At 35.8% G+C, this 21,855-nt stretch overlaps 6 protein-coding genes across 8 annotated transcripts; 1 reads left to right on the forward strand and 5 right to left on the reverse strand.

Moving 5' to 3' along the window:
* Window positions 1–1,120: 1,120 nt before the first annotated feature.
* LOC147937713 (uncharacterized) lies at window positions 1,121–2,216 on the reverse strand. Its single transcript, XM_087465229.1, has 2 exons — window positions 1,233–2,216; window positions 1,121–1,147 (listed from the first exon to the last, which is right to left on the reverse strand). The coding sequence occupies exons 1-2, from the start codon at window positions 2,214–2,216 to the stop codon at window positions 1,121–1,123; spliced, it is 1,011 nt and encodes a 336-aa protein (XP_087321355.1).
* A 528-nt stretch (window positions 2,217–2,744) lies between these two features.
* On the reverse strand, window positions 2,745–6,117 carry LOC104710425 (uncharacterized). 2 transcript variants are annotated; one of them, XM_010427031.3, is made up of 14 exons: window positions 5,958–6,117; window positions 5,260–5,339; window positions 5,054–5,165; window positions 4,831–4,959; window positions 4,634–4,738; window positions 4,450–4,536; window positions 4,245–4,360; window positions 4,047–4,148; window positions 3,842–3,955; window positions 3,697–3,753; window positions 3,489–3,609; window positions 3,308–3,382; window positions 3,172–3,207; window positions 2,745–3,084 (listed from the first exon to the last, which is right to left on the reverse strand). In XM_010427031.3, exons 2-14 carry the CDS (start codon window positions 5,280–5,282, stop codon window positions 2,971–2,973), a joined length of 1,191 nt encoding a protein of 396 aa, XP_010425333.1. In that variant the 5' UTR covers window positions 5,283–5,339; window positions 5,958–6,117; the 3' UTR covers window positions 2,745–2,970. The 2 variants fall into 2 exon arrangements, with proteins under 2 accessions (XP_010425333.1, XP_010425334.1); XM_010427032.3 differs by lacking the exon at window positions 5,958–6,117 and adding an exon at window positions 5,556–5,879.
* Window positions 6,118–8,873: 2,756 nt separating this feature from the next.
* Window positions 8,874–11,042, reverse strand: LOC104710427 (GDSL esterase/lipase At3g26430). The gene is made up of 5 exons (XM_010427035.3): window positions 10,407–11,042; window positions 10,086–10,295; window positions 9,808–9,977; window positions 9,440–9,710; window positions 8,874–9,195 (listed from the first exon to the last, which is right to left on the reverse strand). Exons 1-5 carry the CDS (start codon window positions 10,642–10,644, stop codon window positions 8,936–8,938), a joined length of 1,149 nt encoding a protein of 382 aa, XP_010425337.1. The 5' UTR covers window positions 10,645–11,042; the 3' UTR covers window positions 8,874–8,935.
* A 707-nt stretch (window positions 11,043–11,749) lies between these two features.
* Window positions 11,750–13,725, reverse strand: LOC104710426 (glycine-rich RNA-binding protein RZ1A). Of its 2 annotated transcripts, none has more exons than XM_010427034.3 (4): window positions 13,584–13,725; window positions 13,095–13,205; window positions 12,126–12,765; window positions 11,750–12,030 (listed from the first exon to the last, which is right to left on the reverse strand). In XM_010427034.3, exons 2-3 carry the CDS (start codon window positions 13,203–13,205, stop codon window positions 12,142–12,144), a joined length of 735 nt encoding a protein of 244 aa, XP_010425336.1. In that variant the 5' UTR covers window positions 13,584–13,725; the 3' UTR covers window positions 11,750–12,030; window positions 12,126–12,141. The 2 variants fall into 2 exon arrangements, with proteins under 2 accessions (XP_010425336.1, XP_010425335.1); XM_010427033.3 differs by having other exon boundaries at window positions 13,095–13,208; window positions 13,584–13,712.
* Window positions 13,726–13,763: 38 nt separating this feature from the next.
* LOC147937714 (uncharacterized) lies at window positions 13,764–15,773 on the forward strand. The gene is made up of 5 exons (XM_087463671.1): window positions 13,764–14,291; window positions 14,384–14,701; window positions 14,781–14,855; window positions 14,944–15,018; window positions 15,123–15,773. Exons 1-5 carry the CDS (start codon window positions 13,878–13,880, stop codon window positions 15,672–15,674), a joined length of 1,434 nt encoding a protein of 477 aa, XP_087319797.1. The 5' UTR covers window positions 13,764–13,877; the 3' UTR covers window positions 15,675–15,773.
* Window positions 15,712–18,694, reverse strand: LOC104710429 (eukaryotic translation initiation factor 4B1). The gene is made up of 3 exons (XM_010427037.3): window positions 17,174–18,694; window positions 16,239–16,664; window positions 15,712–16,116 (listed from the first exon to the last, which is right to left on the reverse strand). Exons 1-3 carry the CDS (start codon window positions 18,364–18,366, stop codon window positions 16,092–16,094), a joined length of 1,644 nt encoding a protein of 547 aa, XP_010425339.1. The 5' UTR covers window positions 18,367–18,694; the 3' UTR covers window positions 15,712–16,091.
* Between the last annotated feature and the right edge of the window lie 3,161 nt (window positions 18,695–21,855).

Raw genomic sequence — 21,855 nt, forward strand, 5'->3', positions numbered from 1 at the left:
GGTGGACGATTATAGATGAGCTCAAAGGGAGTTTTGCCATTAAGAATTAATGTAGGAGTTCGATTGATGAGATATCCTGCAGTGAGCGCACAGTAACCCCAAAACTCAATAGGAAGATTTGCATGAAAACGAAGAGCACGAGCAACATTGAGAATGTGACGGTGTTTGCGCTCAACTCTGCCGTTTTGTTGTGGTGTGCCGACACAAGAAGTTTCGTGAATGATGCCATGTTGAGCAAAAAAATCTTTGAGACAAATAAACTCGGAACCATTGTCACTACGAATAGTCTTCACTTGAGCGAAGAATTGTCGTTCAACAAGAGCCAAAAAATTCTTAAGGTGTGTGGGAGCTTCTTGCTTTGAAGGTAACAAATATATCCAAACCGCACATGAATAATCATCTAGAATAGTGAGAAAATAACGAGAACCGCAAAGAGTCGAAGTTCGATATGGGCCCCAAAGATCACAATGAATAAGTTCAAAAGCAACACTCGTCTTATTATAACTCAAAGGAAAAGATTCTCGGGTCTGTTTTGCTCGTATACAAACATCACACTCCTTTGAATCAAAACTATGTCTAGAATCCAAAAACGGCAACATATCTAAAACGGTAGAAGAGGGATGGCCCAACCGAGAATGCCAAACTTCAGGAGATTGTAAATCCACATGATGAACAGCGACAGCCACGTCCACTCCTCGAAAAAAATAAAGTCCCTGTTGTTCTTCACCCGCACCAATCAGCGTTTTCGTGATGCGATCCTGAATAATACATAGCCGATCAGTAATCTGAAAAACACAACCATGCTCTCTAGTCAACTGCGAAACTGATATAAGATGGCACTTCAACTCGTCTACAAAAAACACATTGTGAAGACTTAAGGAAGGACCGAACGACACACGGCCAAGTTTTGTAGAGGTAGTGAATCGACCATCGGGTAGTTTGATAAGCATGGGTGACATATCTCGGACATCGACCAAGAAATCAAGAGAGCCGGTCATATGGTTAGATGCACCTGTATTGATAATTCATGATTCTAAAAAATACATACCAGTGGGAGGATGAGGCGAACAAGATTTCTTTTCAGCCAGGATGTTTTGTAGTAGTTGCCAGTCATCGTTGCTCAAACCGCTGAGGCCGATGCGGTCTGCTGGTGTCAAAAGAGAACTGTTGGTTGAAGCAGCAGAATGAAAAAGAGGAGTCCCCTTAACGGATGATGTAGCGACAGTGTTTACATGAGCAGAGGTCGACCCTTTGCCAAACATGGAGCCAACAGAGGTTGTCGTAGCACCACGACCAGAGCCTCCAGAAGAGGATGATCCGTTGTTACCACCAGGTTTCGGTCGTAGAGATTTGTCGGTCCACCACTCTGGATAACCAATTTTCTTGAAGCAATTTTCACCAAGGTGACCGGTACGTCCGCACACGCTGCAGAGTAGAGAACCTTTGTTGACGTAAGGTTTTCTTGGTGAGGTGGTTTGAATAACAAAGCTCACACCATCTGGTCGATCTTCATGTGCTCGACTCAAAGACTTGGATTCCTCATCTTGAATCAAAGTATTATATGCTTCTTTAAGACTTGGCAGAGGCACTCGAGAAAGCAGAGCTGATTTGACAGCTCCATATAGTGTGTCATCGAGACCCATGAGGAATTGATGCAGTTTGTCTTCCTCATGTTCTCGTCGAACTTCTTCCATTGTTTTAGCCTTTTGGTAATCTGCAAGACTACCCCATAGCTTAGTCAGTGTGCCATAGTAAGATGCAATCGGAAGTCCCTTTTGTCTGCAGTTTGCCAATTCAGTCTTCAAACGTTGAACTCGCTGACCGTTCTTCACACCAAACCGTTTCTGAACGTGAGTCCAGAGTTCCTGGGAATTGTTGATGTGAGACAGCGAAGAAGAAAGGCTTTCTTCAATTGTGAGTTTAATCCACGAAACCACAAGTGCGTTATTAGCGATCCAATCTTCAAAATCAGCATCATCGTCCATCGGCTGTGGGATGGATCCATCGACAAAGCTGAACTTCTTTCTGGCTTGTAGAGCTAGGCGAAGATTATTTGCCCATTCATCGTAGTTTGGACCACGCAACAGTGGTTTGGAGATCAAAGTACCAGGGTTGTCACCAGAGGTTAAATCATAGGGAGATATGGTGCGACGAGATTCGACACGAGGTTGGGTTGATGTGGTTGTGAGAGCCGCCGACGTAGACGGTATAGTCATGGTGAAGGGACGAAAAAATTTGAGAGAAAAAACAGAGAGTTTTTAGAAAAACACAAGATCGAACACAATAAAACCTTTTTGTAGTTTTAGGTTTTATGGCTCTGATACCATGTCAAGAAACCTTGTTGTGTTGTATTGATTTGTGTTTTTTAGGTTAGAAGTTACATTGTGTTTGAGTATATATATGCCATGGTCTCGGATACAAGAATTAACCTAATCAACTAAGAGACCGACATTAGCTTATATGGGCTATTCAGCCCAATACACTCTCTTGGGCAACTTGATTTCGTTGAGTCCTTCCAAGGAAAAGCCAGATTGATGTAGCTGTGCGTCGTTTTCTGAGGCATCACCGGTTTGGTTTATTTTGTGGAGTTTAAAGATCATATCAAGGATGACGGTTTCTTTATGATTTCTAGTCAAACCAGGCATGAACATGAACACGTAACTCAATCTTCTAACTCAATTTATTTTGCCACAATCTGAAATCAACATAGATTAGTAGTATCTGAAATTGTATGAAATGAAAAAAGTTTGAAAAGAACTTTTATTAACTGTTGTAAGACTTAGAAGTGTTTCTAGAACAGAGTTTTCTAGTTCTTTTCAAAGAATGTGTATTGTGTGAGTGTATGTGTGTGTATACATATTTGGATATGTGCTCAATCATCATATCAACATTCTATTTCTCTTTTATACTAGAAATGCTATCTGAAGACTAAAGTTTGTTATTTCAGTTCCTCCACTGCTCTTTTGGTGTTTATGTAAGTGTAGCGTTTGAAGATGCAGATGCAATTTCTTTCAGATACTTCTGCTCTGACCGCGTCATTCTTTTCTGAAACATTGTCCATTCCCGTTTACATCGCTCCCTTACCTGACCAAAAACATGTATGTAATTCAGTAATTAACAATAGACTCGGTCAATAACGCAAGAAAATAGTTGCAGTTGAGCTATTATTACCCCTTGGAACGCAGTTTTCCCCTCCTGTGCAATTCCCTGATCAATGTATTAAGAGATTGTCTCATAGTCAAAATTTATGAAGCAAGAAGCTAGTAATTAATCTAGTGTGAGTATATAGAAGGATCAAGTTTATAACCTGGCCGGTTAAAGAAGGAATCTTTTGATGAATGATCCATTGAGAATCCACAACACCAATCTTCTCATGTGCAGGCTGTTTTATTGTATCAAAGAAATCAATGTTATTTCTTAGTTTCCTAAATCTTTTGTGAAATTATATATGTGCTTTTGTGAAGAAATTGTATTTGCATCTTAATAACCTCGACACATTTTCTTAGCGCGAAGTCAAGACCCCAACCGTGAACCAAGTCATTCTGTATCATATGCCACACGCAACGCCATGAATCCTTTGAGAAAACCGGAGCCATGATCTCTATAAACCTAATAACAAACAGTGAGAAACCTATCAGATCAAGAAAATTAAAATACATAGGTATGAATTATTGGTTTGACAAATAAGGTCCATACCCTGCACAAGGAGGTAGGTGAGGATTTTTGCAGCGGCCTGGTCGCTCTTCCACTTCTCTGATGAAAGAATTTGGAGCAAAATACGTTTTAGCTTTGTTTACCTTAGCATCAACAGTTTAGATTAATAAGAGTTCATTTTATATACTTGTGGACTTCAATTCCGGGTATTCGCTTTGTTATCTTCCACGTAATTGATTTCTTTGATTCCACAGCGGGTTGTGATATTTCTAGACCATGCTTCTTTACTACCTTGATGTACCTGCAATGATGTACAAAACATTTCTTAGGATTCTCTGATTAAGTTTCTTGGAGATAGATAATAATATAATCAAAAGAAGCAGAGTACTTACTCTTCTGCGTCAAAGTTTTCAACACCAAGATCTTCGTCCCAAATGAATATATATTCGTACGGTGCTATGATATCAGGATGCAGAAACCTTTTAGCATACCACCTTCAAAATGAAAACATATTCAAAACGTTTATTTAAAGCTCAAGATCAATGAAAAAGTGGAGAAACAGGTAAGTGAGTGAAGTGTTTGTTAAATACCACTTGGTTTGCTTAGGTACGCTCACATGTATCGCCCGTTTAGACCATTCAAATTCGTCATACTCCGAAGTTTTCTCATCGTAATGAAATAGAACAATAGTGAAGTTATCTGAGAACTATTGAGAGAGTAAAATATCCTAGTTAGCTTTTAAAGTTTTGCTGAAAGATTAGAAGAAAGAGGAAACAGAACAAAAGAGAGACATACTTTTTTGATGCAAGCATCGATGTTTTTTCTCTGTTTATAAGAAACAGTAAAAGCAACAAGATACTTAGGCTTCACCACTGGTAAATCCTAAAGAAACCAAAAAAAAAAAACAAGATTCAGAGACAAGTTAATCAAAGATTTGAGTTAAAGATTATAAAACAAAACCACATGATGTTATTTATACATCTTTAGGCAATCCCCATAATCTTCGTAAGTAAAAGTCTGATTCGGCTGCAACAATACTTGGAGCTAACATCTCTGCACCTCGAGGATTAGATGGAACCCAAATCTGCACAATATCCACCAAACAATAAGTCTTGTAAACTTATCCCACAAGATGAGTCATATATGTTCACAAGTGAAAAACAAAAAAAAACATGCCTTATGATGTGCTGGACCACTTGAATTAAACTCAATTTTTGGACTTCTCCTAGGTGAAGAATTCTCTGCTTTCTCATCTTCTATATAAACATTAGCAACAGAAGGAAGTATGCTTGCTGGAAAATTCATCTGACAAAAAAAAAATTTAAACAACATTTTTACAAAATCACACCAAAAACATAAATGTTTGAAAGAAACTAACATCTAAAAAAAAAGCTTATACCTTAGTTAGTGACAATGTAGGGAAAGATATTCCTAATAGAAATCCGATGACTATTCCTGCGAAAATCGCTACTATGAGCATCATACCGTCATTCGGTTTTTTACTAATCGAACTGCAAAAAGAAAAGGATAATTATAAATCACTAATCATCATCTCTTTCATAATAGAACTCAAAAGAGTCAAAGAATATGGTTAAAGCCACAAACCAACGTAATGAGTTGTTTGCCATGTTCTGAAACTGGTTAAGTTGACCAATATCACCTAAGTCTCCGAGACTTTATAATATCTGCATGATCAAGTAAAAATAGTAAACAAAAAAAAAAGAAGGTTTTGTAGATTCAGATCAAATTCTCATATTGACATCAAAGTAAAAGAGGAAAGAAAAAATACAAAATTGAGAGTGATTTTGATTAAACAGTAAGAAAGATACAAACAAAGATATATGTATATAATTTGAACTCTGGTCAACAAAAAAAAAAAAAAAAGAAAGATACAAACAAACCTAATTAGAACTCTGGTCAAGAAAGATTAAAAAAAAGATGTGTATATCTCAAAATATATATGTATATAATTTGAGCTTTCTTTGTAATAAATTACGTACGCCGGTACGCGTAATCAAACAAAATAAGAACAAGGAAGAATTCACAAGTTTTGAACTCTTCTTTACTTTTAGAACATCATCTCTAGCTAGTTACTTATATGAACTTAATCTGGGCAAGGAAACGAAACTTATAAAGAGATGACAAATTCTAGAATCAGATATAAGAAGGGTTAACAAGATAATACTGAAAGACACGTTAAACCGAGAATTAAATTAGACTTAAATAATTGGATCAAGCAACAAAGAATTAAAGATATATGGTGATATACGTTTATTAATGCAAACTAAAGAATAAATATTTACCAGGAGAGAATATAGAAAGCAAAAAATCTAATTAACAAATTTCGTCGTCTTCTTCGAAAAATTTCGATGAACTTTTGTCTGAGAATTTTTATTTTCCTAATAGGGTCTGAGTCTGAGATATGTTATATAGTTTTTGACGAGTTTTTAATAATAAAAATAAAAACAAATAAAAAGAAGAAGAAGATGGAAACATAGTTGAGAAGCTCTAATCAGGTGTGCCGCGAGGTACGGTATTATTGTGGGAGTTGACTTATTGTAAAGAGGCCTCGTGGAAGCAGCAGCCAGACTGGAAGAAGACGGTGTAGTCCACGCTCTTTTATATTTTCCACGTGGCGAATTATGTGTGGTTAGTTATATAATTAACATCCCCAAAGTGATTCGTGGCTTTAGTTAAGGTGGAATCATTAATAATGTTCGTGAATGACATAATTAACCTTTCTGAATATAGATGGGTCTTAGGTGAAGTGGAGAGGACGAAAGCATATGTCGTTGATACAAATAATAAGAAAAACTGAGTGTCAATGTGGCGATTGGTAAGACTTAAGAAGTTAATATAAGTGTTTTTTTTTTTGTCAACAAGAAAAATTAGCTCAAACGAGCCAATTTGGTGAAGTTAATATAAATGTGTATTTAGTGTTTTAGCATTATGGTTAACACTTATTTGGCAATTAGAGAAAAATGGGATCAAAACAAAAAAAAGAGTCAGAGATATTTTCGAGTTGGGTTGATTTTATTTCTAGTGTATATCGTATGGGGAAGCAAAAGCAATAATCTCATTATTAATCCTTTCATCTCTTGACTTATATAGATAAAAACAGTAGTTTTTTTTACAGCTGTTGACAAAAAAAAAACACTTATTTTCACTATGTCAAGAGTTTCTCAACAGTCATTGAGATCGTTGTCTCGAATTGGTGATGATGACTGTAGTTTCCTGTTAAATAGTCCATACTCACAACTTATATGGATCAGGTTTAACAGAACAGAGATGCTTTTTTAAAAAAAAAATTTGGATTGAGTTCCGATTTAGTATTAGGATATACTCATATACCATATTAGAAGTTGACTTAGTAGTATAGTATAATATGGTATCATTGTCGGATTAACACTTTGTTCTGATCCAAATTTGGTCCATCGATCAGATCCATCTTTGCCCAAAAATACCGAGATTTATGGGTAAAAACACTATCATTTCGAATAAGGCTATGAATGGTTGTCTAGTCTGCTCCGGACCGGACTAAAATCAAACCAATTCGCAGTAAATTCACCATTCACAATTCCAGATCAGTATGTAATACTCCATAGTCCATACTGGTTTGCAATTGAAAAAGAAACTATGTATTATGAGAATTGTACTATTGGTCCGATTTTTTCTGTTTACATCTTAAAACCTCCATACCAAAAGTGAAAGTTAAATAAAAATATGATTCTTAACTAGTTGGATCCAAGTTCTTTGTTCTCATTGGATAAATTTGTGTTTCTTTATACTTTTGAAAAATGTGTATACATATGATCATTCATAAATTAAAAATCCACAAAATAAAAAATCACATTCCCAAAAAAAAAAACTAGAGCGACGAGAGAGAACTCTCTTCTCTTCAATCTTAGACATTTAATTTTTTTTTGAATAAACGATTTATCTCATTAATCGCAATAATATTATTATGGAATAATCGATATAATAAATTTTGATTTGTAATTCTAAATACGTCTTGTAATAATTATTATTAATTATAATAAAAATATTATTAAAATAATTTTAATCATTTGTACACACCACTCCATACTATGATCTGATTTTTATCATTCATAATAGTATGGTGTTATGCATACTATTGTATGGTGTTGTGCATATCAATGTTTACTCCATACTACAGTTCATTTTATTCCATACTAAAATGTTAGTACGCAATATTTAATATGGAGTGTATGGAGCAACCAGAACCGTGCCTAGAGATATAGAGGCCGGAAGCGGTACTAAAAATATGTCTTAAAAAAACTAATTCCATTATCTTACAAATATACTAAAGTATTACAAATCTATAATTTCAAACGGATTCTAATCTATAATAACTATTGGTGCATCATTTGCAAATTTTAAATAATGTTTTGTTTATTATGAAAGAATAATAATACTAGATGAAACCATTTATAGTGAATTGTATACTTACCAATTGATTATGCATTTGTTTAGTAGTTTTAATATAATAAAAACAGAAGGAGCAAAATGTAAAACTTAAATTACGTATATTCCAAATAAGAAGAGGTGAAGAGGTGAAGAGATTATTAGTATGTAATCATCCTAACTTATTTTCCATATTTTTAGTTTAGCTACCAGTTTGCAAATCCTCATTAACTCTCTCTACTCTTATAAAATAAAAATATGAATCTGACTGCTTTTAAGTTTCTTACAAAAATATAAAGCCGTAGGCGAATGTTTCGTTTTAATACACATAAGTACGGCTCTGGGAGCAACCATTCAAAGCCTAACAATATCCCACCTCTAAAATTGGACAAGATACTGACTAATATATAAAATATACAGTATAGACTTTTTTAATTATTATCAATTGGTTGAAAGTTTATACTCTAATATTTAGGACCGTTTGGATATTTTTCGGTTTATGTTTGAATTCAAATTTCTCTTTTCGAATCGGGTTCGTTTATTGCTTTCGAGAGTATGTACGTTCTACCGACCTAAAACAGGGTTCAACTTCTGTTCCAAATGTTTATCAATATAAAATCAAATTCTGCGATTAATCAAGACCTAATTAATATCTCTAACATTTTTTTTATGAATTTCATTGGTAACGTGTCACTTCATTCTAAAAAAGAATAATCAAATACAAATACAAAATGACAGGTAGTTGCAATTTCATTTTCATCAGAACTTTCTTACAATTTGACCCCAGAAACAAATATTCCAAATAGGCAATAGCTTTTATTAGTCCCTCAAGGGGCACTTTGGTCATGTGATTCTTCTATCTAGTAGTGCAGGCAAACTTAACGGGAAGAGGAGGATCCGAAAACGCCCCGCTGTTTATTTGCTGAAAGATCCATTTGTTCGCCGTTTCAGTGAAATGTATGCCGTCCCAGCTAACTCTAAACGACACGTCGTTACAAGACTTAGCAAGCACGACCTCTTTCCCTTTCACCATAACTTTAGCTCCACATCTTATATTATTGCTGAAATTGTACTTCCCACCATATCCACAACAAGCTATCAACGGATATCTAAAACCTACACCACCACCAAATTCAAACATTAGAATCATTCAAAACCATCAGTACCGATCTAAACATCAGCCCCGGCTCATACCCAGGGCGAGAGGGGCAATGGTCATGGGACAAATTTTAAAAAAAAAAAACATTAAGCTAATGGGGAACAGAAAAAAAGAAAGGGTCTTAAAAAAATTGTATGCCTAGGGACAAATTTTGTTTTGAGACAGGGATGCTAAACATCAAAAAGGGTTCATACGAAATACCGAGTTTCTTGGCTTGAGTGATGAGAGTAAGCTTGATAGAGTAGACATCAACATAAGTAAACGTAGCTTTAGAAAACTCTTTTCTCAACCCAATCACTCTTCTTTTGAGTTCAGAGTTATAAAACCGAGCAATCTCATTACGGGCAATCGCACAACCGTGAATGTCCATTTCAGAAGCCGGTACTGGAAACCTGTCTAAAACATAAGGTAAACAACCAAGAGGAGCTGTGTTGTGTATCCAAAATCTTCTTCCTCCTTTACTGTACACTTTCTACAGAAATATTTAAAAACACAGTTGGTTAGTTAATTCAGTTAACCACAGTTATGTATCTAAGTGAATAAAAGAGACTTTTAAATCTTTTGCTTACACGAATGGCGTTGGAGAATTGATCAACAACTTCTGGAATATAAGCCTTGATTTGCTCTGTAGTCATGTTGAGTTTTAATCCAGCGGTGAGATCGTTCTGACCCATGTCAAATGTGTACAATGCTTCAGAGAAGTACTCTTTTCTAGGAAGTAGTTGCTTAAACACTCCACCTATTTGTAAAAACCAAATCAGATCAAAAGGTTCAAACTTTTTTCTTGCAAGCATTGTTCTTGTATATATAGTTAGGATGAAAAAGGGGGATTGAAACTTTAAAGTACCTTGGTTACGAATGAGTTGTGATCGTGTGAGGAAATCAGAGAATTGAACCAACTGAACGTCGAGAGAGATGGGACTCGCACCGCCCTGAGAAATGGTGGTGTTCGGTGGCCGGACGGTGGATCCAGCGGTGGCGAAATTAGCACCATGGCTGAAGTTTGAACCCATGGAGTCCAAGAAAGCATTTAGGTATGGTAAACCTAACTCCTCCGCTGATTTTTCAGCAATAGAAGACACAGAGGGAAATTTACTAAAGATTCAAACTTTATATCAAAATTTGAGGAATTTATGAATGTCTGTACTAAGAAGTAAGAACTAAGAACCTATGAAATCAATGATGAGTCGACCATCAGAGAAACGACCGGAAGGGGAATGGAAGAAAGTTTGGCCATTTGGGAAAGGGGCTTGTCCAAATGCGGCGGAGAGTCCGCCTGTGTCGGAATTAGAGTCGCCGAAGTTGAATATCGCCGGGAAACTGCAAGAAGGAGAGCAAACTCCTGGATGCAAGAGAGATGATGCTACTACCAATACCAAATTTATTAACAAGACATTAGTTTCCATTTTCTCTTTGTAATCTTTCTACTGGTTAAAAAAAGCTTTAAATTTGGGTGTGGCTGTGGTACGGGAGGAGAGGGAGAATTATATCCTGTTTTATCAACGTGTACGCTAAATAACTACACAGCTTTTGTCAATCACTAAGTCTTTATTAATGTGACCTACAAAGTCATTGTGTAAAATTGATTAGTTATTTTATGTGACTTACAATTACAAAGTCATTGTGTAAAATTGCTTACTTATTTTATGTGACTTATTATTACAAAGTCTTCATTTTTGTTGAATTGCTTAGTTAGTAGTCTTAATTTATGTGACTTACAAATTAAAAGTCTTCATTTAAGTTAAATTGCTTACTCCATTACACATAAGATCATCTAAGGGGTGCATGCAATACGAATTATGAAAGTAAGTGGCATTAAGCATCTATATTAATTAGTCAATCATATCCTATTTCATTTTCTATAAGATAATAAAGTCAATGTTTACCCGACACAACTCATGTGACCTACAAATTATTTAATTTATGATAACATGCTTAGATCTTAAGAGCTAACAAGCGATGCAAGCAATACAAATTATGAAAGTAATCGAAGCATGATATGACTAATCAAGCACCCTATTTAGCTTAGTAACATATAATATGTCAATTACTCGAGGCCACGAGCAGGAGACAAGGGAGAACGAAGAGGCACGAAGAGAACCCACAAAGACTAGACCGACCAAGAGAGCATATTCTAGACGAGCCATCCATTGGGAAGTTCTTTAGTTGAAGAAATTATTGGATTTGACTTGGAACCATGACACTAAAATTTCACGAGTTGTTTTGTTCATCCTGAAAAATGTACTCGTGAGGGGATGTTTGAGTTCCAGAAGCCAAGTATCAGTCATCAATGAATAAATTCCAATCCCATCACAAGTTATATAGACCAGCCGTTATATTTCACGGCTAAACCCAAGTATCAGATAATCCTGCATCATTGTTTACCAGAATCAATAAACGGCATATCCCCAAATATAACAACATTTGAATTTTACCAAATGTTGACCCTGGATATGATATTCCGTAAAGATCAATCAATCACGTACCTGAGGCTTTTTTGCAAATTTGGTGTTAGGGGGATAACCCACGCATTCATTACGATAAGCATAAAGTAGCACATCTCAAATTGTGTCTCAAACCAACCAAGCACAAGGTTTCCATAGGGATCAACATATCAAAAGGAGAGAGAGCACTTTAGGAACATAGTCGACTCTTGAGTTTAGGGCCAAAATAGAGACACATCTTCTTTCTCGAGCTTAACCAAATACATTGAAGAAAACAGACCATCCAGTGTAACTTTGACTTCGCACTTGAAAAGAGGGCCGAAAGCAGAAACCTTCAACTCCTTTAAACTGCAAAAAAATATATAAAGTGACTTCAAAATAAGTCTTACCAGCACTTAAATTTGCAGAGATAAAAAGTTGTATAACCCGATGCATACACATACCCTTTGGCGTAGAATTCTAGTAGCCACCACCTCTGGGGCGGTCATATGGAGCACGGCTGTGCCTCTCACCTCCTGGACCTCCACGGCTGCCACCATCCCTGCTACGTCCTCCAGAACGTTCTCCACTGCGGTCAGGTCCATAGCGACTACCTCCACCATCCCTACTACCATACCTATCATCCTTTGCACTGTACCTATCATCCTTTGAGCTGTACCTATCATCTTTTGAGCTGTACCTATCCTCCTTTCCACCGTACCTATCATCTTTCGCACCATACCTATCATCTTTAGCACTGTACCTATCGTCCTTTGAGCTATACCTTCCCCCACCATCTCTACTACTCTCAGAAGGACACTCCCTGGCAAAATGTCCAGGCTTGCCACATTTAAAGCAGTCTCCACCACCTCGCCCACCAGAGGGACGGCTACGATCACGGTCATATCCACGATCACGACTACGGTCTCCATCATGATCTCTGCCTGACCCACCCTGATGTGGCTGGGCTTTATCAACAGTTATAGTTCGCCCATCTAAATCCATTCCATTCATTGCTGTAATAGCTTCATCCATAGCTTTTTTCTCATCAAAAGTGATGAACCCAAAACCACGGGAGCGACCAGAGAACTTGTCAAGAACCACCTGTGTGTATCAATAGATAAGGTTTATTATCTCTCATACTATTTATGGCACTGAGAAACAGGTACAAAAGATGAAGTTTATATAACTAAACAGCCAACACCATAAACAGATTTTCAATGGGCAAGCAAACTAACAAATTACAAAACAATCAAAGCTTCAAAGTCTCAACAATCAAATGAGTAGATAGCTACTAAAAAGGAGACTAAATTACTAAACAGATACGACACTAACAGATATGCAATGAGCAACAGAACTAAACACAAAGCTTAAACGTCACAGCAACCAGAAGAGTATAGATAACCTTGTAAAAGAGAGATAAAAATATTTACCTTGGCTTCAACGAGGTGACCGTACTTCTCAAAAGCATCTCTGAGGCCACGATCAGATGTAGACCAGGCAAGTCCACCAATGAAGCAACGGTACTCCGGATCTTCCGACATCTTCTACAACAACCAGACAAATGTTTTCGATGTAGTAAATAAGACTGAATCCCATTAATATTACAGTAAGCGTTCAACATAATTCCCTTTACAAGAACCAAAAAGAGGAAACTTAACACTGCAGATCCAGAAGCAAGAACACAATAATTCACTATATCGAGCGTGAAGCAAATCTGAACTCGTTCTCTAAAGATCAGTACTCTACACATGGTTCGCACTTACGAGATGCATCCACGACGCTAAATCTAAATTGATAATTTACTAGAAATCGTAATTACGCGATGGTAAACCCTAGAAAATTTCGAATCAGATTCGACAAGCCATACAAGAGAACCGATACTTTAGTATTAACAAAGTAGAAGAAACGAGTAATCATACCAGAGACTACGAGATCTGATCGCGATTTGCGACGGAACCCTAATTTTCTGAATAGAGGAGGAGACGAACTTTGACGAAACACACAAAGTGAAGAAGCAAACAACGCCGATATATCGTATTCGACAGCTAACGGGGATATTTCCGTCATTTTCATTTAACAATGGGCTTAGTTAGGCCCATGTAAAAGGGTTTTGAAGAGGGGGTTTTAGACTTTCAATCGCCGTCGTCTTCGTTTCTTCCCTCTCAGTTCTGTTGTCAAATTAGGGTTTCTTTTGGATTTTGGGGAAAGAAGAGATGTGGTTTCTTTGTGTCTTCTATCACAGACTATTAGACTTCAGAAAGCCAGAAGTAGAAGCTTTAGCTGAACTCTTCGGAGAAGAGATTGCAGAGAATGAGTCACTCCAATGGCGTCTACCTGAACATCACCACAACGATACTCCATTCCACTTCGTTCAGCTTTCATCTGAAGAAATCGCTCGTAACATCGCTAAGAGAAGCATATTGGTGAAAGGAATGTATGAGCTTTGGGGTGAAGGGACTTGCTATGAAGAGCTTAAAGACTCGATTCTTAGCTACCCTGATTCTCGAAAGCTTCCTTTTCTCACTTCTGATTCGACCTTTAGGATCTCTGTTGAAACTTTCGGAAGGGGTTTAACTTTTGAAGAGCAAAAGGATCGTATCCAGTCACTTACTTATATCCCATTTGAGGTCTGATTCCACTTTCTTGTTTCAGTCTCTTTTGGTTGTCTATCTTTTTATAGATATATGATTTTTTTTTGGTGTTTTGATATTGTTGGTAGGGTCGAGTTAACTTGAAGAACCCAGATCACAACTTTTTTCTGATGGAGATGATTGAATCTGAAGAGAACAATGGACTTCAACCTATTCTACAGAGAAGGATCTTTTTTGGGAGGGAGGTTGGTTTTGCTGATAGGAAGCTTTTACCTACATTTCAGCTGAAATCTCGTACTTACCTTGGCCCAACTGCTATGGATGCTGAAATGGCTTTCTTAATGGCTAATCAAGCGAAAGCTACTTCGGGGAAGCTTGTGTATGATCCTTTCGTTGGTACTGGGAGCATTCTTGTCTCTGCTGCTCAGTTTGGCGCAATGACTATGGTTTGCAACTAACTATTCACCTCAGTTTCTTGATCCTGTTTTTTGTGGTTTCAAACTTACAAAAGAGTTGTTGTATTAGGGTGCAGATATTGATATCAGAGTAGTGCGTGATGGACGTGGTCCAGACTGTAATGTATGGAGCAATTTCAAGCAGGTTAGTGGTTTAACTTCTTCTTGTATGTTTCTTCTTCAAACAGGTCATTTTGATATCTCGGGTTCTTACACTGTTATCGGTTATGTAGTATGGATTACCTATGCCAGTTGCTCTACTTAGAATGGATAACAATCTTCCTCCTTGGCGGTCCGGGCTAAAAGAGGTAATGCTCTCTCTCTCTCTCTCTCTCTCTGTTCTTTTATTATTATCTCTGGCATATTGAGTTGAGATCACTGAGTTTATAGTTGTATGTATTCATCAATCTAGATCTTCGATGCAATTATCTGTGATCCACCTTACGGGGTTCGAGCTGGTGGACGTAAATCCGGTGGCCGGAAAATCCTAAGAGGAACAGTGGATCCTTACACTGTCCCTGATGATAAAAGAACAGATCACATTCCATCCACTGGTGCATATAGTCTAGTTGAGTGTGTTCATGATCTGCTTCACCTTGCTGCAAGAATGCTGGTAATGAAAGGCAGGCTCGTCTTTTTCTTCCCGGTTTTGAGAGATGAGACTGGCGGCGAGGTTAAGTTCCCTGAGCACCCGTGTTTCAAGTTAGTTGCGGTCTCTGAACAGATCCTGAGCTCGCGGTACAGTCGTGTTCTGCTAACTATGGTTAAAGTAGAGCCTTATAGTGAAGAGATCAAAGAAGCTGCTCGTTTAATGCATTTAGAGTTTAGAGAGAATCATCTTAAGTGGTTAGAGGATGGTAATATTCATTCCTCTGTGTTTAAACCCATTGATTCTTCTCAGATTCACACTGATCCCAAAGCCTTTAAAGATCCAAAACCTAAGTATAGAGGGAAGTATGTGTAAGCACAAAGTTGTCTTATTTCTGTTGTACTCTGTTTGGTTTTATCCTGAACGTTTGTCTTTCTTGTTGTTCCAATACAAATAGAGTTATTGGCAAATAAATGTGTTAACAAATTACAAAGGAAGGAGATACGAAAGCAGGATTAACTACAAAAAATATAACAATCAAGATTCCAAAGAGTCTTAAAATATAACAGAAGAGACACGTTCTCTTGACACACACGCCTTCGCTGAGCAGAAGACCAAAACAAACAACGACGCTCCGATTCCGAAGATTAACCAACAAAAAAAGAACAAAGATTAGGGTTTTTATAAATATTTATTAATGAAATTAACGCTTCTTCTCTAAGTCTTCTTCAAAATCTGGGAACTGTGTAGTAGTTAAACATATCCCACATTTGGTTGTTCTTCGTTTTCTTCTTACCAACCTTCCCTAGAGGACGACCTGTCGAAACCCGAGACTTCAGAAATTAATATGAGCCGAAATGCATCCAAATTATACTGAGTGTATAGTTCTATTGACTCGTAGGGAAAATGAGTTTTTTCAATTGTAATCGACTAACTAACCTGTTGCTGAAGAATCCACGCTCTTTGCTTCCTTGGAAGTTTCTGCGCTGATCATCAACGGGTCTAACCCAGGCATCAACGGCACCACGTGATCTGGGTCTCTCAGTGGATTCAAAACTCCTCGTTTCATCAATTGATCCAGCCCGGGAATGTGATCTTTCTGAATATGTTCCTGTTCTGCCTGCACCAGACCCGGGCCTTTCAATTGCTTTCTGCCTGAACCTGACTTTGTCGTCCAACTCACGGGTTAGTATTTCAAGATCTTTCTCTTTCCCGCGTAATATTTCCGGTAAATCATTGTGATTATTATTACTGCCGGGTTCTTGTTCAGAATCCTTGATCTCTGGAGCAATGGATTCCTTCTCGAGTTTTTTCCTTAGCTCTTCAATCTCTTCCTTCAACATCTTCTCTTCATCTGTTTCAGGCCTGGAAAAGTTGTTTTTTCACAACACAGGGATCAGTATCCGACTGTCATAAAGTTAAAAAAGAAGCATCACAGACAAAAGAATCACACAAGTTGCATCTCGAAGTCTTAGATGGGGACTATCTCATGCACAAACCATACCCAAGAGAAATAAGCATAAGCTATCTAACAGGCTCTGAAACTCAATTAATGCACTGATAGGCAGAATAAACATGAAGACTCTATAACTAAATACAAAGAATCACATCAAAACACAGCCATTAGGATCTGAATTCTATAAAGCATACATGGCAAACTATTTTAGGTTCTCAGTTCCAAACGTTTTAATCCAACTACATAAATATTGATTCTTGTTGCACAATGTATCAAGCAGTTAAATATTACTTCAAAATCAACATGCAGCCAAATGAGAATATGAACAGATTTAATACTCAGATAACTACAGCAACATAGAATTGAAACAGATTCACAATCCTCAGTGAAAATTAAAAGAATCCAAATGAATAAGGACCTGTCAACTCTGCGATGCTCAAGTTCCATATCCATTTTACGCCAATCCTTCCCTTGTTCCTCCAACAACACTTCTCGAGGCTTAGCATCACCAAAAGGATTCACCTTTGGTCTCGGTTTCACCACATTATTCAACCCTGAACTCTCAGACCTGTTAGATTGAGCACTAGAAGGCCTGCTCGAATGGGCGCTCGTCGGCCTACTCGTTTGAGAACTTCCTTTCTTAGCCTCAATATCTGAGTCAATCTTCTTCCAGTCCAACCCTTTCTCCGCCAAAATCTCTTCCCTCGGTCTAGCTGCCCCAAACGGGTTAGGCTTACTCGTCTTCTCAACAACAGGTGGAGTCTCACTCGCTCCTGAGTCAACAACAACCTTTCGTGGTTCCAGAACCAAACGACGACGTTCCTCCTGAACACCACCTCCTACTACTTCTCCTCTGGACCAACGGTCAGATTCACGGCCTGAATCACCAAAACTCGACCCAAATGTAGATGACCTAACCGGTGCTGCTTGCTTTTTCCCTGCACCCCAATTATCAACACCATCAGCTCTTCCAGATAACCCACCATCTCCACCACCTCCGCCGCCTCCAAAACCACCACCGCCGCCGCCACCGTAACGACCTTGTCGTCCTTGATCAAAAGAAGGAAGCGGTTTCTTGGCTTTCCCCCAATCATCAACCTCATCAGCCCTAGAAGGTTGAGGAAAATCCGAAACCCTAGACTGATTCCCTCTCCTATCATCATCAAAACCACCACCGTAAGGTCTCCTTCCACCACCACCACCCCAAGAGCCATCAGAATCATCACGATCTCTCCCCATTCTCCCAGAACCTCCTCCACCAGAACGACCACCATAAGAGGAGAACCCACCACCTAAACGACCAGGTTGCATTTCATCCTCAGAGCGTTGCCTCGGACCAGTGGGTAATTGAAGAATCTCTTGGTGAGTCAATCCAACAGAGTTCCTACCTCCAGGTGCTGTGTAACCACCTGTGGTGAACTCAGATAAACTCATCTTCTTCATCTTCCTAGACTTAGCATTAGTCGCAGTCGCCGCAGCAGCTTCTCTCAGGCTAGGAAAACTCTGTGTATCCGCCGTCGCAGAAGCAGCTTCCGCCGCTTGTTCTTCATCGGCGCGCTCTGCTTCATCAGCCCAAGCCCCAATTCCAATCCCACCCCAAGGTTTCGACATCAAATTATGAAATCAGAATCTGATAAAATTCACACTCAGATCTGAATCAGAAAAACAGCGAAATCCAAATCGGAAAAAGAAACAGATCTAGGGTTCCGATGAGAGCTTGAAACCGTCAGAGAAAATTTATTATTCCTTTTGCGTGAAGATTGAAAAAAACAAATTTGGGATTTATTCTCTGTTTGAAGCTTTTTTTTTATACATTTAATGTGTTGCATGCTTCTCAACGAAGGAGAGATGGGTGGAGAATTAACTCGCCACGCGTAAGAAGAGCAGTGAGTTACACGAACCAGTCAGTACAGAGAGCTGAGAGGACTTTTAATGTGTTAGTTAGCACACGCGATGTGTAAGAACTTACGGTTGACTTTAATGAAATGAACGGTCACAAATCATTTAAACTGTTATCAACAAATGGCGAAAAAATAAAAATAAAATTGTTATCACCAAATAAAAAATATAAACCTATCATAAAAAAGTTACGTGTAATTTCTTATACACCAATCTATATAATAATACCAATCTGAATAAATGCAAAGAATATTCGCATATTTTAATCGTAACTTTTCATTTAAAAAAATTCAGTTGCATCTTTTCATCGAATAGTCACATTTTTTCATCATGACTTTTCATTTAAAAAAATTCAGTTGCATTTTTTCATCGTGACTTATCATTAAAAAATATTATTTAATTATTTTTTGACAAAATAATTATATAATTGCATTTTTTTAGAAAGTTGTATCTGTTGAATGTAGAGTTGTGTCTCTTACAAGCAGTTGTGATTTTTGTATATAATATTAGCAATATATGAATAAATGCGAAGAACAGTTGCGTCGTTTCATCGTGACTTTTCATTAAAAAAATTCAGTTGCATCTTTTCATCGTGACTTTTCATTAAAAAGAATATTATTTAATTATTCTTTTGACAAAAAAAATATATGGTTGCATTTCTTTAGAAAGTTGCATTTGTGAATGTAGAGTTGTGTCTTTTACAAACAGTTGAGATTTTTGTATATAATATTAGACATATGGATAAATGCATAGAACAATTGCGTCTTTTCATCGTGACTTTTTATTCAAAAAATTGTGATTTTTCATTAAAAATTTCAGTTGCATATTTTCATCGTGAATTTTCATTAAAAAAATATTATTTAATTATTCTTTTGACAAAAAAATTATATGGTTGCGTTTCTTTAGAAAGTTGCATCTATTTAATGTAGAGTTGTGTCTCTTACAAACAGATGTGACTTGTGTATATAATATTAGCAATATGAATAAATGCAAAGAACAGTTGTGTCTTTTCATCGTGACTTTTTATTAAAAATTATTATTTTATTTTTTTAGACAAAAAAATTATACGGTTGTCTCTTTAAAAAGTTGCATCTGTTGAATGTAGAGTTGTGTCTTTTACAAATAGTTGTGTTTTTTTACTAACAATTGTATCTATTCAAATGTTCACATCTTTAGCAATTATGTCTATTCAAATATTCATCTTTAGTAATCTATATAATTTGTTCTTCTTTTGTAACAATTTCCAACTTTTTTTTAGTCTATATAATAATAGCAATCTGAATAAATGCGAAGAATAGTCGCATATTTTCATCGTGACTTTTCATTTAAAAAAATTCAGTTGCATTTTTTCATCGAACAGTCGCATCTTTTCATCGTGACTTTTCATTTAAAAAAATTCAGTTGCATCTTTTCATCGTGACTTTTCATTAAAAAATATTATTTAATTATTTTTTGACAAAATAATTATATGATTGCGTCTCTTTAGAAAGTTGCATCTGTTGAATGTAGAGTTGTGTCTCTTACAAACAGTTGTGATTTTTGTATATAATATTAGCAATATGAATAAATGCCAAGAACAGTTGCGTCGTTTCATCGTGACTTTTCATTAAAAAAAATTCAGTTGCATCTTTTCATCGTGACTTTTCATTAAAAATAATATTATTTAATTATTCTTTTGACAAAAAAATATATGGTTGCGTTTCTTTAGAAAGTTGCATCTGTTGAACGTAGAGTTGTGTATTTTACAAACAGTTGAGATTTTTGTATATAATATTAGCAATATGGATAAATGCTCATCGTGACTTTTTATTCAAAAAATTGTGATTTTTCATTAAAAAATTCAGTTGCATCTTTTCATTGTGAATTTTTATTAAAAAAATATTATTTAATTATTCTTTTGACAAAAAATTATATGGTTGCGTCTCTTTAGAAAGTTGCATCTATTTAATGTAGAGTCTCTTACAAACAACTGTGACTTGTGTATATAATATTAGCAATATTATAAGTAGTAAAAAAAAATACTCTATTACACTTGTCAAAATATTTAATGACTTTAGACTTTTTTATATATCATATGTTTTGTCTATAAAACGATAGTTGTTTGTATATATTCATCTACAATTCCACCTCTATGAATATAAATATATTCATTTTTATTAGTGTATATTATAAGTGAATTATAAGTGAACTGTGTGATAATTTTTGTTTATTTATATTTAAATTTGAGACTGATTGGTAATCTTTTTATTCTTAACACTTATTCTTTAATAATTTTAAAAACCAGCGACTAAATATAGTGAGAGAGATGAAGAAAATCAACACTTGTGTCGCTTAAATACATCGCCAAAAAAACCAGTGACATAAACACGGTGCACTGATTCACAGAAAATATTGATGGAAATGATTAAAAGAGAAAATTGCACTACAATTACAGTCGTTAGAAGGTGTCACTGAGACTCACAAACGAACAAGGCTTATGTCTAAAAGAAATAAGGTTATTAATTTGATAAATTTTGATTTATTGATTTCAGAAATATAAATATGTAAACATATTCATTAATATAAATATGTAAACATATTCATTTATAAAAATATATTTGAGTTATGTGAAACATTTTGAATAATTAATTTAATTGATTCAAATATTTAATTTGAACAAACTAACATTATGTCATTTTATGAGTGGTCTCAATTAATTTTTAGTATCTTTTCAAAATTTTATACGATTTTTTGGAAATTTATAGTGTTTTTATACAATGTATTCATGTTTTTAACAATTAAAACAAAAAATAAAAATATTTAAACTGATAAATCTAATAAATCTATAAAATAACATTAGAGTTCAAAATTACTAAATAAATAATTTTACATTTCTTTCAAATTAACACTCTATATGGTGATGTCATATGTAAACATATAAGCATTTATAGATATAAATATGTTTAACTATATAACTATGTGGGAATAAATATAAGAATCTACTTATCTTCAAATGTATAATTGTAGGCAACGAATAATTATATAATATTAAAATAGAAAACACAATTAAATAAAATATGGGAATTTAATTACATTAAAAATTATTTCAAAAATGCAACTACCTATTATATGTTTATAGCACTAATCATTTTTTATTTAATCGTAAAGATTTGTATCCCTCATTTGCATATTTTAATTATAATCTTTCTCAAAATAATTGAG

This window comes from Camelina sativa, chromosome 9, assembly GCF_030686135.1.
Source record: "Camelina sativa cultivar CO46 ecotype springtype chromosome 9, ASM3068613v1".
Taxonomy (NCBI): Eukaryota; Viridiplantae; Streptophyta; class Magnoliopsida; order Brassicales; family Brassicaceae; genus Camelina; species Camelina sativa.